This window comes from Papaver somniferum, chromosome 9 (genome assembly GCF_003573695.1).
Source record: "Papaver somniferum cultivar HN1 chromosome 9, ASM357369v1, whole genome shotgun sequence".
Lineage (NCBI taxonomy): Eukaryota > Viridiplantae > Streptophyta > Magnoliopsida > Ranunculales > Papaveraceae > Papaver > Papaver somniferum.
The window spans coordinates 27,414,255-27,435,279 of record NC_039366.1 but is presented as its reverse complement, the minus strand read 5'-3'; the positions used below and the strand labels follow the sequence as shown (position 1 = coordinate 27,435,279).

The 21,025-nt window shown below is 42.0% G+C and overlaps 1 protein-coding gene across 1 annotated transcript; it reads left to right on the top strand.

Annotated features, from left to right (window-relative positions):
* The first annotated feature begins 13,334 nt into the window (after positions 1-13,334).
* Positions 13,335-14,248, top strand: LOC113308096. Its single transcript, XM_026556571.1, has one exon. The coding sequence runs from the start codon at positions 13,408-13,410 to the stop codon at positions 14,074-14,076; it is 669 nt and encodes a 222-aa protein (XP_026412356.1). The 5' UTR covers positions 13,335-13,407; the 3' UTR covers positions 14,077-14,248.
* The last annotated feature ends 6,777 nt before the right edge of the window (positions 14,249-21,025 follow it).

The following is a 21,025-nucleotide window of genomic DNA, read 5'->3' as shown; positions in this document are numbered from 1 at the left end:
AATAGTTAGTAAATTAAATTGTTAAGTACTTAACCTAATAACAGTACGCTCTACTAACAATAAACTCTGTTATCCATCAACATTAAATAAGAATAACGTTAAACCATTTATCAAGAAATGCGCGAGACGATGCGAAATTACTCACTGGACACCAATACTTTCCACCGTCACTATGGTCCACTTATATAATTGTTAGCCAATATGACTAAGTTTGGTGTTGCATTTTTTTTTCTAACTTCATAAACATAAAACAAACTCTAATATCCGTCTCTCTCCAATACGTCAAATTAGTAATATTTGTGATCCAAGTTGTAGAAGTCTTTCTCTTTCTTTTTTTTTTTTTTTTTGCCATTCCTCCAAAGTTCACATCTGAATAGCCCATTAATCCCATGTGTAGAAAGATCCATGTAAAAAATTATGCCAAAGTGGTCGCCGGATACCCAGGAAAGTGGCTGGATCATCGCCGACAAGCATCTCAGGTGACCGGAAAAGCTGGTTAATTCGGGTGATATACGTTTGCGACTTTGGCATACTCATAGTGGGTGCTGCTAAAGTGGCAAACTATGATCTTCACCATACCCATAGAAATATGCCTTAAAGCAAGGACCAGAGACGAATTCGTGTACACGGTTAAACTAGACAATAGCCTTTGGAATTTTACTACAAAGACTTTCAAGCATTTTTTTACAAACCAAATTCTATACCATTTGGAGAATATCATGATTATGTAATTTTCTGAATTTACTCTTTTTTTAAGGTTTTTCAACCATTTATGAATATCCCTGTAAATATTTTTTTTTTCTTTAATATGTGCTTCGTTTCTCAAGAAAAAAAAAAGAAAAATGGATAATAAGTTTTCGTGTTCGGTTTTTTTCTTTTTTTTGTTGCTTGACCTCTCAATCTTGGTCTTCCAATTCTTTTCAAAACACCTAATTTTAGTACCCAAATCCGAACTGTTTATTGAAATTCATACATAGAGTTAACATGTTTATGCCCCATACTCTAAGTATTCGTGGAATTCGTGCCTAAACTCTCGATGTCTATCGATGTCTTGCGAGAATAATTTATATCTCGGAGGCCATACCGACGGACAAAATGGAGTGGGACCCATACTAAATCCATCCCATATTAAACTATCAGGTTACGAGGGATCTTATCCCACTATGTACGTGGGTATAGGGGTGCACATACCCTACCCATACCCGCCAACCCTACCCTATCCGCCAGTTTTTTAACCGTATCCTATCCTATCCACTATTTGGCGGGTAGGGTGGCGGGTAAAGATTTTCTTAACCGCCAGTAAACGGGTAGGGTGGCGGGTATAGGCCATATCCTACCCACCCTACCTAGAAGTGCACATACCCTACTCCTACCCGCCAACCCTACCCTACCCGCCAGTTTTTTAACCGTATCTTACCCTATCCATTATTTGGCGGGTAGGGTGGCGGGTAAAGATTTTCTTAACCGCCGGTAAACGGGTAGGGTGGCGGGTATAGGCCATATCCTACCCACCCTACCCGTTGTGCAGCCCTACGTGGGTATGACCCGCAGCATTTCCGAAAGTTTTGTCTACGACTTGGTTAAGAAAGAAAAAGACGGATCTAGATTAAGTGATTATTTAATTCGGAAATAATTTAGCTTTTCAATGTTAACGTCAAAATAGGGGAACTGATACAACTACCGAGTGGGATATTCTGCAGAATCAGTGGCCTCTCACATATTTGTGGGGCTCGCACCCACTGAAGATTAACAGGCCCCCTTTTTGTAGTGGGCCTCACAAATCTGCCAGGGTCAACAGGCCCCCTTTTTGTAGTGGGCCTCACAAATCTGCCAGGGTCAACGATTCTGCGTGATATCCCGCTTAATCAATTTATGATTTTCGTTAAAGTAGTCCACGTCAACTAACTGTCCTGACAGATTTTTGACTTTTGGTACTGTAATATCAAAAAGTCTATTTGGACTGCCCAAATAAAGTACGGTAAAACCACTCCTCACAGAAGTTTTAATAGGCCCCACCATAAGCGGCTTCCTATTGTACTCCGACGGATCCATCGGAACCCATCAAAAAAATTATGAGTTTTACAAAATGTGGTTTTGGTGTGATTTAGTCCCTCGATATGTTTAGAACCATTGTTGTAATGTTTGGACCAAAACATAGTTTCCGTCGACATTTTTATCTTTTTAATTGGAAATAGTAATTTAAGATAAAAAAAACGTTACATGACTGTAACCTTTTCCAGTTTCCGTCGACATAGGACTTGCTTTATTTTCCACCCTCTTCGCTTGCTACAAGCTACAAATCCTAATTGTGGACAAAACAAGTGTAGTACTCCTTCTGTCTTTTTTTATTTGTCCTAATTTTTACTTTGGTCTATCTCTTTTTATTTGTCCGTTCTGTTTATAGACATACTTTTCCCTTAAACTATCAAATATACTCTTTATTTTTTATAATCATTAAATCATTTTTAATATAAACTCAATTCAAAATCTTAAATATTATCACCATATATAAGGAAAAAATCTGCTCAATATCTTTGTATTAGTTGTCATTCCTTTTTTGAATAAAAACATTTATGGATAGTTATAAAATTCCTAATAAAACTTCTATTTATTCTTACATTACGTTCTAATTATGGACTCCATAATAAAAGCAACATAAGTTTGTTTTTATTCTTTTTAAATATTTCCTAAAATAATAATACTATCCGATTTATAATTTTTGAACTATTAGTTTTAGTTTTGGTGACAACATAACATTAAATGGGGCTAGTCAAAGATTAGTCACGACATTTTATAGGATTTCCTTAATATCTTGACAAAGTCAATTATGACTGTTAATTTGAGACGGAGGGAGTATAACCGATCACCATACTGCTTGCTCTAACCAATTGTATGCACCATTTTCTGAGAAAGTTTTTCCAAATATATTAAAATTTCAGCCATATATGTTTCGGATTTAAAAGTTTTTACAAAAAGTGAACTGAGTTGTGCTAGGAAAGTAGGGACTCGAAAATGGCTGACAATCAGTACCTTTTCCTAAATTTTGCTTCACCGAGAGAGTTTGCCAACTAAACAAATACACGATGCCGTACGCATACAGAGAGTTCCATATAATTGCACAATCTTTTTATTTATTTTTGTAATCACCAGTGAGCTAATTTCTATAGTTTTTTTTTTTAACTTCATGCTCAAAATTTTAGATTTTAGTTTGTGTGTACACATATATCTCACTATCAGACACGTGTATATAAAAAGATACGTGGAAAGCATGCAGGCCAAAACATCAAAACATGATGCGCTACGAAACACCAAATAAATCCCGAGGAGTTACTTTATCGCATCCCCAAAAGAGAAGCTAGGATCAACGGTGGAGAGAAAGTTAGCTGACACGGACGTGACAGGGGCAGAAGACACTTGTCTGACACGAGCAGACTCCTCAACTACCCGCATTAAACATTCTGAGCAGTGTACGTGTCGATCAACCTGTGGAACGAGCGTGGATGCCTCTGCGGGATCAAGGGGAAAACGCAGACCTCTGCGTGATAGACGCAAGGACACAAGAAGATAAGGTTCCAACGGTCATCAGAGATGGGTCCCACACTCTAACCTTATAAATACGCCGTCTCCACCAAGAGGAAAGGGGATCGGAAGAATCAGAAAGGGAGGAGGAGGAGAGAGAGAGTTTGCAAGTGTAAGTTAATCATTTAGAAGAGAGACATGTAAACCCAAAAGTCATTCGACTATTCGTGTAACGGTGAAGAATATAGTAAAACAACAAACCCCGTGGACGTAGGCCTTAGTGCTGAACCACGTAAACCTTGGTCTTATTTACATTTCAGCACTTTATATTTATTTAGCCCCATGGATCTTTACTTATACGTTTTGTTTTCTTTGCTTGTACTTATATCCCGTGCGCAAACTCCTCGCATGGAATTGTTAGATGAGGCTATGATAAACCCGAAGGTTTTGAGCCAATGAATCAACACATGGATATGCATCGACTTTACTAATCTCAACAAGGCATGTCCAAAGGACAGCTATCCCCTGCCGAGCATAGATCAACTGGTTGAAGCAGTTGAAGGGTACGAAGAGCTGTCGTTCATGGACGGATATTCTGGTTACAACCAAGTAGCCCTGGCAGAAGAAGATCAGCCACACACAGCGTTCTACACCCCACATGGCCTTTATTGCTATACTAGAATGCCTTTCGGACTTCGGAACACAGGGGCAACATACCAAAGGATGGTCGATGCTATCTTCAAGCCATGGATTGGAGGAACCCTAGAAGTCTACGTTGACGACATGCTCGTCAAAAGCAAGCTGCGTAAAGATCACCACCAGGACCTGAGGAATATCTTCGAAGCAATGAGACAGCATCACATGAAAGTGAACCCGGAGAAATGTACTTTCGGTGTCACCTCGGGGAAGTTCCTCGGGTATCTGGTAACAAAAAGGGGCATCGAGGTAGACCCAGCAAAGATTCAAGCCATAGTAGAGATGCCGTCCCCAAAGAATTTAAAGGAAGTGCAGAAGCTCAATGGATCTATAGCAGCGTTGGGCAGATTTATTGCACGGTCTTCAGACAAATGCAAACATTTCTTCAATATTCTCAAAAAAGGGAGCAGGTTCGAATGGACCGCTGAATGCGAGGAAGCATTCCAAAAAAATCAAAGAACACCTATCCTCAATCCCGATCCTGCAGAAGCCAGACCCTGACGAGGTTTTGGCACTATATATAGCAGCAACAGAGGACGCAGTCAGCGCGGTATTAGTCAAAACCAATACAAAGATAGAACAACCTATCTATTACGTCAGCAAGACCCTCAATTCTGCGGAAAGAAATTATACTAAGATTGAACAACTCATCCTCGCACTGGTATGGGCTACCCAAAAACTGAGAACCTACTTCCTAACTCACCTCGTCAGGGTCCCATGCAAAGCACCATTGGCAGCGGTCCTCAAAAGCACGGGAAAAGTGGGCCGAATAGCCAAATGGAACACCCACCTGGATCAATTCAACATCATTCATGAAATTCAACATTCTCGGAAGTCCCAAGTTCTGGCGGATTTCTTAGCAGACCTCCCCCTTGACAACGACGAAGAGATTAAGGGAATACCAGAAGCCGAGGAAGAAAACAAGGATCCAATGGATATCCTCGAACCTGCGAGTCAAAGACAATGGGAAGTCTTCGTCGACGGATCCAAAAATAAGGAAGGAGCAGGAATAGGCATTGTCATTATCACCCCAACTGGAGAAAGGATTATACAGGCACTTAGATTGGAATTCAAAGAGCATACCAACAACATTGTTGAATACGAAGCTGTCGTACACGCCCTCCGTATAATAATAGAGATGGGGGTAACTGATGTAAGGCTGACAAGTGATTCGCAGCTTGTCATACGGCAAATAGGGCTCGAGTATAATGTGTACGATGACACGCTCTCAGCTTACATGGCCTTGGTCCAAACATTGGCATCACAAATCCCGAACATTAAGTTCCGGCACTTATGCAGAAGGGACCTCAGGCACGCGGATGCCCTAGCATATATATCTTCCATGCTGAGGGATAAAAATGTCGAAACTATTAAAATAACAAGGGTATATGAGCCCTCAATTGCATCTCAATTCTCTTTCGCTACCAATCAAGATACAGTGGAAGAAAATATCGAATACCAGGTAGGAGAAGACATCCATAATGACTTTGACGAAGAGGATATCCTGTCAAGAGCAAATCAAGACGAAGACTTCAGCAACGAAGATGACTGGAGAGTGACAATCCATGCCTTTCTCGAAAAAGGAAGCTTACCTGCGGATCAGAAACAAGCTAGGAAGATACTCTCCAAAGTGGGAAGATATGATCTTCGGGATGGGGTCCTGTATAAGAAATCCTTCCTTGGACCATTACTACGTTGCTTGTCCCGGAAAGAGGGGCATCGAATTCTAAATGATATCCATTATGGTGACGCGGGGAATCATAGCGGCATGAGATCACTAGCTGACAAAGCAAAAACGCAAGGATATTACTGGCCGACAATGATACAGGATGCCGCGAGGATGTCCCGACGATGTGAAGAATGTCAGCGCTTCGCAAAAAAGATCCACGCGCCGGCGACAATGTTAAACTCCGTCGATAGCCCGTGGCCATTTGCAAAATGGGGCGTAGACATCGTCGGGCCTTTCATCGAAGGATCAGGGAAAAGACGATTTTTGATAGTAGCCACGGACTACTTCAGTAAATGGGTGGAGGCTAAGGCCTTGGCCAGGATCAGAGACGTGGATGTGTTTACTTTCATATTCCAGAACATCATTTGCAGATTTGGTATACCCGCTGAAATCGTATCTGATAATGGCAAGCAATTACAGGGGAAAAATATAGACATGCTCTTCGATACTTTCAAAATAAGAAAGAACAAGTCCACCCCCATATACCCTCAAAGCAACGGACAAGCGGAAGCTACCAACAAGACCCTCGCCCTTATACTCAAAAAACAATTAGACGAGCATAAGGAAGATGGTGCGAACAACTGCACAATGTGTTATGGGCATACAGGACAACACGAAGATCCGCCACCGGGGAATCCCCGTTTCTTCTAACTTATGGAGCTGAAGCAGTCATACCTACGGAAATCCTCATGCCAACCACGAAGACCGAAGCTTGGGAGAAAAACCTCACAACAGATATGATGTTAGAAAGGTTGGACGACTTGGAAGGAAGAAGGGAAGTCGCATTACAAAAATGGAAAATTATCAACGAAGACTAGCAAGGGAGTACAACAAAAGGTAAAGCTGCGGAATTTTGTAGAGGGGCAGTATGTGTTGAGAACAATCCCACGGTATCAGCAAGAAAAGAAATGGGGAAAATTAGCACCTACGTGGGGAGGACCTTTTGTAATACACGACGTTGCGGGTAACGGTTCCTACTACCTTCGTAATCTAAAAGGCGAGGTCCTCCGGCATCCTTGGAATGCTAAGTGGCTCAAACCATACTTCCCATAGGAGCAACGCAGACTTGAATCTGCTTGGAGTGTACCAGAAGAAGAAGGGAGCCTGACCGCTCCACATGTTTCTATCTCTGGAAGAGGAATTGCAGGCCTCAACTTATCAATCAAACAAGCTTTCAAATTATCAAGTCAGCGGAATCTATCGACAATATTGGGGAAAGTAGTTAATCTACAATCTCTCAGGGCTCCCCCATCAGTGTCCATAAGTGTAAGACCAGGGGGAAGGCACCCAGCAGAAAGAGATACCCAACCAATCTTAAGGCAACGGGTCGACGGAATGGGTGTGTAAATATTTTAATCCCATATCCTAGAACGTTGCCCCGGCCCCCACCGTCTGGGAATCCTCTGGCCCAGGATTCGCCAGCGGGGTGACAGGTCTCAAGACGATCACGAAGGTACCTTCCTTCAGTATCGCACAAACACTTAAAAACTTTTGTTTTGTTTTTCACAAATGCTTAAAATAAAAACAAACCAACATTGCAGGTATATCAAGAAAGGATCCATTTCATAAAGGATGATTACAAAAAGTGAAAGGCCAATTCAAGGATACATCAAAAAATATTCCTTTTACAGGATATCAGCAAAAAATATCTTGTTACATGATTACAAAAAGGGAAGGATAATGATGCCGCGGCCCTACAAAATGCTGCGGTCTCTACCTAGATGCTGCCCCATCGGCAGGATTATTCCGAAGACTTGAAGGGACGCTCCCACCAGAAGAGGGTCCCGAGGAGCAGGCAAGGCAGAAGGAACTGGACGACGAGGATAGTTCTTCACGAGACCATGCTCGTTCTTTAGGCCAAGTTCTATCCTCTCCAGCATCTTGTTCGTCTCCTCAGCCAATTGACAACGAGCCTTGTGCTTAATAACTGTTGTCCGCTGTTGGGCTTGGGATAATAACGAAGATAGCCGATTCACTTCTCTAGAAGCAGCACCAACGGCCTCCTCGCGGGTTGCCGCTAAATTCTTGAAATGATTGGTCTGTTCTTCCTGCTGCGCTAAGGAAGATTGAGCCTTTTCAAGTTTTTCATTTGTGACGCGAAGGTGTCCCTCGAGCTCTGAAAAAGACAACACCACGGAGTTAGCGCAGAAAAAAAACACGGTCACACTCGATGAAATAGGATTATACCTTCGACACAAGCCGAAGCCTCTTCATACTCATTAACAACCGCATCTCGCGCTTCATCAAGATGGTCATATTCCGCGGATAATTTCTTATAGTCTAGTTGAAGGTTGGTGAGAGTAAATTGACAGGCATCTAATTCTACCTGCTTCATCGAGTCCATGTGACGAAGGTGGTCGACCTCTTTATTTATCTCTGAGACCCCTTTGCTAAGTCTGTACATACACACTTCAAGATTCCTCTCAGACTCAGCCTGACGAGCTACTTCAACGCGGGACGCGGCAAGGCATTGCTTAGAGCAGGGCTTCGGCACGGGCATCATCTCTTTCTCTGACAAGACAGAGCATATTATCCTTAACCCCTGAAAGAGGAATGGATCGAGCCTTCTGTAATTCTTCTTCCAGCAGCTGAATCCTAGACTCCAGCAAGGAAGTACGCTCACGGGCTTCCCGCAGACTATCACGTGTCCACAGCAGTGTGCCATTAAATAAAGCACGATCATGGTTGTACAGATTTTGCATGTCGACCATCTGAACATGCCTCGCGCGCCATACCTCAGCCCGAGCATCCCATTTCTTGGCTTCATTCTTAATTTTCTCAACCAGATCTCTAATACGAGATTTTTGCCGAGCTCTTTCGTTTCGAAGCCATATCAGCTCGGGGACGCCACCCACTGGAGATAGGGTGGGGAGACTCAGACAGAACAACTAAGAAATAGAGGAATGACGACATACTGCGAGGGAAAAAGAACCAAACCTGTGAAAGTTGAAACTTGGCTGCGAGTTTGCTCTAACTCAGCGCGAACACAACAAGCTCGGAACGAAGACCGGCCTCTGCTTCACCCAGCTTCTCTTTCTCCTTGAGGCTTTTTTCAGTTCTTCTATTTCACCTCAGCCGCAGATAATTCCTTTTCTCTGTGACGAAGCTTAGCCTCGAGCTTCAGAGATTTCGCTTTGAAGAACTGATACAGCACGTGGTTACAATGCTCACTCCTCATCATCTACACATCAAGATGACAAACATTATTTCACCGAAGCATTCGTGTCACGAAAAGTATGTACGAAAATTTACCTCCAAGACACGCTGCTGCGGAAAGCCATATTGATACCCGTCGGCGATGGCCATCATATCTGCAACGGAAGTAGGAGGCTCCGGCACAAGGGTAGCTTCGGGAACACTCAAATTTTTTCCCCAGGCTTCAGACACCCGCGCCTTAGAAGACATCTCCATCATGCGACGGGTATACGCAGTAGATTCCTTTTCCCCAGCAACAACAGGGGCGGGATGAGGACAAATAGAAGATTCTTTTCCTTGAACCAATCCATGATGGCGTCCTCACCCTCAGACGTCGGCGACTGTGGAAGATTATCAGCAGGCGCATCAATGACCGATTTCCCCTTCTCTGACACGCCCCCTCAGCACAAATGTCGGCATGCTCCTCGGCCTACATGCGCAGCATGCTCCTCCCGCCACCATCTTCAACAGTAGCGTCTCCATTACCATCACCACCAAGAACATCCCAATTATCATTGGGGGAAAGTAAAGAGAAGTCCTCGGGAAAATCGAGGGCATCGTCAAAGAACTCCCCCGTGGAGTACATCCGATCAAAAGAAAATTCTTGAGAGGCGGGAAGGGTATCCGCGACATCACCAGCAGGGACAGAAATGTCCCCAATAACAACGTCATCAGCCACCACGGCTTTGTTCCTTCCTTCATCACCAACATGACCACGAAGACCTCTTCTTCGACATTGATAGGGGAAGTACCAGTACGTTCCTCCCCATCTGTAATCTCCTCATCCTCAGCAAACTCTTCGTTCACTGGACTAGTAACTTCTTCTTGGGCCTCAGCCTCGCCCATCACAATAGTAGAAGACTGCTTCGGCTTAATCTTTTTCTTCTTCAACACCTGAAAAACAACACCAAAAAGAATTATTTTTCCCGTCAGATGAATTTCTAAAAAGAGAAGCAGCTAGAATCCGCGTACCTGAGCAGTTGAGGTATTCTTCGGTGGAAGTATAGCACCAGAACCTTCCTCCTCCCTCTACGACGTCAAGGGCATAAGGAAAATTCATACCCGCAAAGTTCAAACGCCAGGGACAGAAATCTCCATAACGAGCAGGAGGAGACTCGCGTGGCTTACTACTCTCGGTAGGCCGCCAACCGCGGGGACCAGGAATCCAACCGTAAGCCCACGGACCAACTATTTCGATAACGGTGGCGTGCCACTCGTAGTCATGATCGCGCTTGATCCTCTCGCGCGCTGGGAAGAGTTTCCGATGACTAGACCCCTCCGTGCCAGGAACATACTTCAGCTTGGCATCGCTGACCTCATTTAACAGACGAATCTCGCCCCGAGGAGCAGCGAGATTCCGAAGGCTGACACTCCACGGCTTGCGGTTCCTACTATTGACGTAATCACCGAAGGAGTTATTGAAATTCTCAGGAGTATACCATTCCTTCTCCGCGGGATTGGGGACGTAGCAAGTCATCGACGTCTCCCCCTTACTCCGCAGATAGCACTCCTTCAGGGCGCGGAGATAATTCCCCGATAGTTGGGATACGGAACGGCTGTGAGTATTGGTGGAAGAGCCTTCACGACTAGCGAGCACGTCATAGTAGAAGGAATCACCTGATTTGTACAACGGCAGCATAAGACCAGCTTCGAACGCTCCAACCGTCGTTAACAAATGAAATTCATCGAACTCATACTTTGAGATAAGCTCATAAGTAATATCATCCTCAGGGGCATAGAAACGAACCCCGAAGGCTTGAAGCTCATGCTTTTCCTTGAATATTTCGAGATCAATATGCTTGAAGGTTACTTTTTTTACTAACCGAGACACACGTATCAAGGGGGCAGCCTCATCCTCCTCGGCGGGGCCGGATGAACTAATGAACGCTTCGAAGCTTTTCTCTTCACGGAGGATTCTTTGAAGATTCAGCCCTCGGAACTACACCCTTCGTATTCTTCCCTTTAAAAGTTGGAGGGGACCGCAGATGATGCTCGGGCACTAACGAACGTAGAGGAGGAACGTCAAAAGCAACAGCACGAGGCGGAGCCTGCGTACTCCTAATATCATCACGAGGACGAGACGCTGCGCGATCGAAGACTCTTCGGGAACCAGAAGGATTTGTCGGAGGAATCTTCCCTAGAAGACGAGGCCTTCGCTCCAGAAGAAACTCGACCGACGAACATCTTGAGACTCTCTACGCGGAGGAGATCTCGATAGACCAGAACCAGGAGTCTGATAAGTAAGCCGCGGACGGTCAGACATGGCTGCGAAAAGATTAAAATCAAGAACAAGTTACACACATTCAAAAACATTACCAAAGATCAAAAAACCACATCAATAGCAATACACACACGATAACGCAGAAACCCTAAAATTAGTATACATGCTCAAAATTCATAAAATTCAGACCCTCAAAACTCTACAAGCAAACAGTGGCTTCCTTGATTTAAGATGAAGAACAGGGGCAAACTAGTATGCAAGCATCAAAAGAAGTTCTTCATCACAAACAAGGAACAACAGTAGCAGAGAATTTACAAATCAACACAGCGTAAAACAGTGGAAACAAAGAAAAGAAAAACTTACCGGCAAAAACAGTAGCAGAAGAAACAAACAGTGGAAGCGGGCGTGATTAATGCTAAGGTGCAGAGAATTTAAGATCACAGGTTCAATGAAGACTGACAGAGAATTTAAGGTCACAGGTTCAATGAAGACAAGCAGAGAATTTAAGGGCTGAAAAACAAAAATTGAAAACTGAGAGAATGTTTAGGAAGAATGAAATTAATTTTCTTTCTCTCCTTAATATACCCGAAAGAAAGAGAAGTAAATTAATGGATTAATCGGAAACATGCCCGTTACATAAGCAGTTAATGCACGAATAAAAGACGTGCCCAAGTATCTAGGAGAAGTTATTAGGAGTGAGAAGAATATGCGACGATAGTTTTTCTTCAAGGCACCCATTAGACATTCAAGCCCGAAGAAAAGGGGCAAATTGTGTACACATATATCTCACTATCAGACACGTGTATATAAAAAGATACGTGGAAAGCATGCAGGCCAAAACATCAAAACATGATGCGCTACGAAACACCAAATAAACCCCGAGGAGTTACTTTATCGCATCCCCAAAAGAGAAGCTAGGATCAACGGTGGAGAGAAAGTTAGCTGACACGGACGTGACAGGGGAAGAAGACACTTGTCTGACACGAGCAGACTCCTCAACTACCCGCATTAAACACTCTGAGCAGTGTACTTGTCGATCAACCTGTGGAACGAGCGTGGATGCCTCTGCGGGATCAAGGGGAAAACGCAGACCTCTGCGTGATAGACGCAAGGACACAAGAAGATAAGGTTCCAACGGTCATCAGAGATGGGTCCCACACTCTAACCTTATAAATACCCCGTCTCCACCAAGAGGAAATGGGATCGGAAGAATCAGAAAGGGAGGAGGAGAGAGAGAGAGTTTGCAAGTGTAAGTTAATCATTTAGAAGAGAGAAACATGTAAACCCAAAAGTCATTCGACTATTCGTGTAACGGTGAAGAATATAGTAAAACAACAAACCCCGTGGACGTAGGCCTTAGTGCTGAACCACGTAAACCTTGGTCTTATTTACATTTCAACACTTTATATTTATTTAGCCCCATGGATCTTTACTTATACGTTTTGTTTTCTTTGCTTGTACTTATATCCCGTGCGTAAACGCCTCGCATGGAGTTGTTAGATGAGGCTATGATAAACCCGAAGGTTTTGAGACAATGAATCAACACATGGATATCATCATCACAAATCTCCTTAGATGATGATGATTGATTGTGAGCATTCGGATCCCTTCGTGGTTTGAGTGTTCACAGTTTGTATTTCAAAACCTATTATATGTTACTCATTTTCTCACTCCCACACAATCACAAGACTCAGGTCAGACGTGCCAGAAAATAATGCATGGGATGAATCTGAACATCTCCTTATCTCATAATCATTTATAACTCACAATATTTGATTTGAAATGTGAATCTACGTCGTTTTAAAATAAAAATCCCGATTCATCGAACATAACTCAGGACTTGTTATATGTATATCCGAAGTACAAAATCTTATATTTAAGAAACCAAATCGTTCATCTTTAATTTCCTATTCTTTCATTTCATTTATTTTTGCCGTGATTCATCTATAAGGACACTTTCATTGCGTTATTCTCTGCCTTCATCGCACAAGAAACAAAATCCTTCAATATTTTTCATACTTGCCGAATCTTGTTAGTTTTGTTAACAATGGCATCCACGAGTAGGAATTTGCTTCCATTTGTGGCCATGGCATTACTGTGCTCGTTGTTTTTGGAATTAACGTTTGCTAAAAGATATGTCGAGTATCCTCCTTTAAACCAACCATATAGACCAGGTCCGCCCGGCCAAGCTGGTCCATATCATAGAGGATGCGAGAAAGCTGCAGGGTGCAGAACAAGTCCTCCTGTTGTTACAGGTACTCCTATTCTGTACCCTGATTTTCCGCGTACCGGACGTCATGGTCCGCCCGCCCCAGCTAATCCATATGACAGGGGATGTTCAAAAAGTCACAGGTGCAGAACAAGTCCTCCTGCTGTTACAAATTCTTATATCAAGTATCCTGCTTTAGTCCCTATCAGGGGACGTCATGGACCTCCCGCCCCAGCTAATCCGTATGACAGAGGATGCGAGAAAGCTGCAGGATGCAGAGGTGGTACAAGTCCTCCTGCTACTACAAATTCTTATAGGATTGATTCTACCATCAAGTATCCTGCTTTAGTCCCTATCAGGGGACGTCATGGTCCTCCGGCCCCAGCTAATCCGTATGACAGAGGATGTTCTAAACTACAAAGGTGCAGAACAAGTCCTCCTGCTCTTACCAACGCTATATCCAACACAGGAAGTGGTGTTGCACGCAAACTAGCACCAGGAAATTAAGGTTACATCTTCACGACCAAATAGTTCTTATTAAGTACTTAGAATATACTTAATCAGAAATGATTAATATTAAGTAAGCATTGTCTTAGTATTTTGATTCAAAAAATAAGCGTTGTTTGTGCAAAAACGTTCATTGTAACGATCTTTTTTTACCATTATAATAAAAAGCAACAACCACATCTTTAGCTTTAGAATTGGCTTTAGCATACCAGACTACAAGTGAGTGCTCGATTGTTTCTCAGAATGAACTTTTTGCCACGCTATTTTAGATTTTTAGTTCCAACGATACGCCATATCTCAGGCCAATGGCTACCACACGCCATATGCAAATGCCAGGTTCATTCTTGAATCCATGCTTCTCGACACCCTGCTAACTCTCAAACCAGGTTTTGCCAAACCATTTTTTGAGAAAACTATCACATATATGTCCATACAGTAGTTGTTATTATTCTTAAGAATAATGAAAGGTCTCAACAATATTTTTCTTTCAACATTATTATATCCGCTAGAGGTGTAAATTGGGCTGTGCCAGCACGAGCACAACCCAACACAGCACGTGATTCAGTCCAGCACGGCCCAACACGTTAGTTTCATGAGCTGTGCTGGGTTAGCCTAATCAGCATAGTAGCACGGCACAATACGCGGCACGGATAATCACGTGGCCCAGCCCAGCACAGCACGTTAAGAAAGCACGTCAGAGCATGCACAAGTATACCGTATAACAAGGCATAATACATTACATTTTGTGTATATTTCACAAAAGAGTCACTATTCTAGCTAGTTTTTGACATTTTATGTTGCTTATTTTTATAACAACACATATAATATCTAAATATTTGGAAAATATATTCCAATATCGTTGTTATAACGGTGTTACTTATATTTGACTAGAACATTAATTTACATGACAATGATCCAATTTTATACTTGATAGGCTATTTTTTTTTATTGAATAAACTTGTTACTTTTATTCGAAATAATTTCAAATGATATGTTTTCTATTTAAATTCTCGTGATAATGTCCGACTTAATGTATACACTAAGTGATTTCAAATTATTTATAACATGTGTGCCAACACGGCACAACATGGCACAACACGTTTATCATATGTTGTGCCCGTGGGCTGTGTTGTGCTTAGCTTTTGACTAGTCAAGCACAACACGACACAGCACGTCAAAATCATTGGCACAACACAACACATGGCACGTAAAGCACGCGACTTCGTGTGCCGGACTATGCCAGGCCGGCACGTTTTAGACCTCTTATATCCGCAACACCAATAATCGACGTATGTCAATTTGTAATTCATCCTGGATTACAGACTTCGTTGGATCTCACTCTAACAGGTAATGCTAAAGAAAGGGCGAATCAAGTGTTTCTTCTCTCTCAATAACACCGAAAAAAGACGGTCATATGGGTAAAGATGTTTCATGATATTATTAAATCAAATATTTTGATGACAAAAATATATTTATATGTAAAAATATAATAAAATTTAAGGATTTTTTATTTAACATAACTCCATTGGGTTCTTATTTAAGGATTTTTTATTCCTTAAATAATTTTAAAAAAGAAATCTTATTTCTTAGTGTGCGGATATTATTCATGGAAATTTTAGAGCACAAATAGTATTCTTAATATATTTCATCCATAACAATATCCATCTTGATTTTTTTTAATATTCACTTTCTGTAAGTACCGAAGACCAAAATATTCCCAATATATTTACCCGAGTGAAAGATTTTGACAGATATGTACATTTATGCGTAATGGAGGTATATAATCTTGTATTTAGGAAATCAAATTGTATATCTTTAATTTTAATTTTATTTTACTTCATTAATCTTTTATACGTACCCATTTATCTATCTATATATGTTTATACGCAAATTTATAAATTATATATATACAGTGTTCATTTTTCGGGTCAATTTCCATGCCAGAAGAAACGAAATCCTTGATTGTTTTTCATTCTCACGTCTTAATCAAATCTTGTTAGTTTGCTAACGATGGCATCCATGAGTAGGAATTTGCTTCCATTTGTGGCCATGGCGCTAGTGTCCTCGTTCTTTTTGGAATCAGCGTTGGCTGAGTATCCTCCTTTACATCAACTATATCGCCCAAGTCCGCCCACCCCAGCAGCTGCGTATCAAAGAGGATGTGATAAAAGTGCAAGATGCACAGGTCCTCCTGCTCTAATAAATGATATATCCGTCAATGCTGATTATATCACGTGGCCTCCTCCTGCTACAAATACTTATATCCAGTATCCTGATTTTCCTCGTGATCGACAAGGTCCCCGTGCCCCAGCTAATCCATATCAAAGAGGATGCGAAAAAAGTCATCGTTGCAGAAGTTCAAGTCCTCCTCCTGCTGTTGCAAATGCTATATCCGACAGAGGCAGTGGTGTTGCTCGCAAACTAGCACTAGGAAATTAAGGTCATATTCCCACGACCAGATAGTTCTGATTTGCCTTGTATTTTTTATTCAAAGAATAAGCCTTGTTTGCGTAAAGACACCATTTTTTAACCATTATACTACTAATAGAAAAGAGCCACAGTAGCTACATATTGCTTTAAATTTGGCTTTAGGCAGTGCTCGTGGAAGGCAACATCTCTGGGCAATCGCTACCACACACCAAATGTAAATGCATCCAGCAGTCCCATGCTACGTACGTTAGCTGTCAAACCTACCTTGATGCCATGCTGACTCTCAAACCAGGTTTGAGTGCCAAACCATTTCCGTAAAGGAGTTAGGACGACACTCGTATTCTCTGAAAATGTCCAGCAAAAAATGACAGATTTATTTCATAATGCCAGATTTGACATTCCATTATAACATTCATCGTACTATTTGAATGACAGTATAGATTAACAATCTATACTGTCAGATTTGACATTCCATTTCATAATGCCAGATTTGACAGTAAGACTATAACAATCCCTAGGGTGAAAAAACTCGACCTAAGAGCAACCACAGTCATGAGACGGACCAAATACCAAAAGCCAGACTAAAAACCAAAAAAATTTGGTATTTTGGGTGACCCAAGCGCAGTGGGATAACACCAAATTTGGTGAAGCGTAACTTACACTAACGCCCGATGCCAGACGTAACTTATACTCACGTCTGTTGATGAAGCGGATTTTTATTATGCGTTTGAATGAAACGGAGGTATAATGCCCGCTTGATTGAGGCGCAGGTATAACTAACGCCGGATATGGGACGGCGATGGAAAGTGCGTCTACTGGGACGGAGATGAAAAGTGCGTATCACTCGTGCGGAGATATAAAGTGCGTATGTTTCGGGCGTTAATGGATTATGCGTATGTTTCGGGCGTTAATGGATTATGCGTCTGGGTGAGACGTTTATAGAAGAAGCGTCTGAGTGGAGCGTGCATTTAAGAAGCGTCTGGTTGGGGCGTTTAAAGAAGGAGCGTCTGAGTGGGACGTTTGTAATACCTGTGTCTATGTGGGACGTTTGTAATACGTGCGTGTGAGAGGGACGGTTGTAATACGTGCGTCTGAGTGGGACGTCTGTAATACATGCGTCTGAATCAAGCGTTTGTAATACGTGCGTCTGAGTGAGACGTGAACGGAAAATCCGTCTGGATATAGACGTGATTATCTCTTCTTCTCCTCCTCCTTTTACATAAACAGTTTTTACAGAAGAAAAAAAAAAAAGACGAAAACAGACGAAAAATCTAGGGCAAATATATGCGCCCATCCCAGACGCTTCTAAAACATGCGCCCACTCCATACGGTCGTAATATATGCGCCTCACTCATACGCCCATAAAACATGCGTCTCACACAGACGTTAATAATACGTCCGTCTCCCGCATACGGTCATAATACATGCGCCCGGACCAGGCGCTTTTAGTAACTGCGTCCAAACCAGGCGTTTTTAATAACTGCGTCTGCTATGGGGCGTAGGTTTTATCTACGTATGGCCCGGCGGTGTTTATAATAACGCCTAACTCAAACGCTCTATATACATCCGCCCCATTATCATACGTTATTTATACGTACGCCCGATGTGGAGCGTCCACTATACTTCCGTCTGAAATCATACGCCCACTATACTTCCGTCCCACTATTAATCATTTTAGTCTGGGTTGGCGACCACATTTGGTCGCAAACCCTAATTAACTGGACTAAATATGGTTTTAGTCAGTACCACTGCGGCTGAATTTGGGACCAAATTTGGGTATAGTCCCCAAATTTGGTCATGACTGTGGTTGCTCTAAGGGTAAAATCTGATACTATAAGAATAACTGGCATCGCGTTGTCTTGTATTTTTGATTAACAAGTAAGCGTTGTGTTGTATTTTTGATTCAAAGAGTAAGCGTTGTTTACACAAAAATGTTCATTGTAACGATCTTTTTAACCATTATAATAAAAAACAACCACGATAGCTATATTTAGCTTTCAGATTTGGCTTTAGGCAAGGCAGTACATAAATTATTTTCCCGATTGTTTCTAAAAATTAGCTTAGCTTCCTGCAGCCAGGCTACTTTCAAGATTTAGCTCACTACCACACACCATATGTACATGTCAGGTTCATTCTTGAATCCAATCCCATGCTACCTTAGCTGTCAGACCTACGTTCTAATCGAACTATTTGAATGACGGTATAAATTTTTACAATTTACAATAATCCCAAGGCGAAAAAGATCCGTAGTTTCGACCCAAACTTCCGGTAAAATCTTATACTATAAGAATTAACAATGGAGGGGTTAAATAGGCACACCTGAATAATCATGCGAGACAATTGAGTTAGTAAGGAGCGAACGGAGTTCGCACGTAGCATATCCCAAATGACGGATTTCCAAGTTAGGGTTTTATCTTCTTTGTATTGATTTCTAAACTTAATAAAATCTCTTTAAGTGTTCTTCATAATGATTTCATAGTTTGTTATATAGATTGTTTAAGGGGTGTAGTAGTAGGATTTTCTACTACTACATTTTGACGCTAGAAAACAGCTCGAGAAGGGGATTACACCTGCTTGTGAAAATTTTAAATTTGTGACTACTCGTTTTCCCGTAGTCTACATAATGTATACAGCTCTGAGGATCTAATACTAAGCAATATTGATACCTCTGTTGAACTGATAATGCTAAGTGATAAATGATATCTAAGATCGCAATAATAACGAAGAACATAAATATAATGTAAAATCTTCTAAGTTATCATGAGACACAAGAGATTATGTGGTTCGACATTTGTTTACGTCCACGGGATAATGAGTGATTGTTTTATATTAAGTTTGAGGTGGTTACAAAGATCTTAAATGCTTCCCAAAGTAATAGAGAGAACTCAAGTAGAAGTAAATACTTAAGTTCTAAACATTAAAGAGGTATAAGCTTAAGACTAGATCTTCTCTCCTAGATATTGAATTCCTCTAATTTGTTGGCGAGGCTTGGTATTTATAGCCTCTCTTTCTCCAGGTATATCTTTGCTGCCTCTGGGTCCATCGTCTGCTAATATACCTTTCGTACCAATGGCACCTTCGTCCACCGCGTATCTTCTCCAGTTGTATTTCGCCACCTCAGCTGGCCAACATTCCTTTGGGAACTACCCAACCTTAGTACAGGTTGTACCTTCGTTCATTGCCAGCTTCTGCCAATCGGATCCTGCCACGCCTTCTCTCTCCACGTGCCTTGATTTATGCGTGTAGATAAGAGATTTGAGCTTTTAATGCTGATTAGATTCTACCTCTGTCCCCTCGCCAGCTGCCTCTTTGTAGACTAGGCTTTTACCATTCTTATCTTGACCGTTTAGGCCTTCTTTCTTGGGATGAGATAAAGTAGATATGCGTAGGTATCCTTTGCTACTTAGGCTTCTCTGTTCAGCGAAGGCTACACAGTTGAATATATGTGCGACCACTAAGATCGTGACACGTCCTCCACAGAATATTGGTATTCACAGTTTGCCCATTTTCTTTCATATTCTACCGTTTGGTAGAAGTGGAAGAAAACTTATGTTACGCCGCCATTTTTGCACGTACCGATTCGGTGGTCCCCACATATCCTTTCATGCAATAACTTCCCCTTTAATTTCGGGACACCCAAATTTTTGTGCCGCCTATAAGAAGAGAACAAAGCAAAGGAATTTTTTATTTATTCCCTTTATCCTTCTTCTTCGAACTATCGCTCTCTATCTCTTTCATTGAGATTCTTTTCTGCTGCTAACTGCTCCTTCTTTCCTTCCATTCTCCGCGTGCTTTGGCTCCACAGTCGATCGTACAAGTAAGTGATACTCCTTTTTGGTTTTGATCTTCTCCATGTTTTCCCATGTTGTCTCCTTTTTTGAGTACGGAATTACTGATGTTAATGCTATACTTGCATGTGAGAACTTTTGTTCTTTTTTACTTGTTTGCACCGTATGGGAACTTGGGTTTTGTTCCAATTTGACCGTTGATGGCGATTTCACCATGATAGTTGCCCGCAACTTTGTTTTTCATGATCAATGGTTCTTGATTTTCCCCCATGATATGTTTAGACTGTCCCCTTTGGTTGGTTAAGTGAAACCCGTGCCCAAAGTTCGATCAGTTTTTTGCCCCCAATTCACTTTTGAATGAATTGCAATATTCTTCTATCATTGTTGATGGAGATGTTCTTCCTGCTAGTGTTGGGAATTATGAGGCTTCCAAAGAAACCTACGCGTAAGGGTCCAAAGATATATTCGTCGACTGATCCTCCTCCACGAATGAATCATCCTGATGCTACGCCACCTCCTCCTCCCGAGGACTCTGAGGTGCCTGCTGGTACTGAGGAGGCTACGGTCGCTGAGGAGGAATTTGTTATCGAGGATCTTCCACCTCCTCTTCCTCACTATGAGCTTCAGAGGCTCCAACTGCGTGACAAGGACAACTTTGCTCATTTGTCTATCGATGAGATTACCAAGTCTTTTCGCCTTCATAAATTCGAGATTTCCTTCGTCAATGGCCC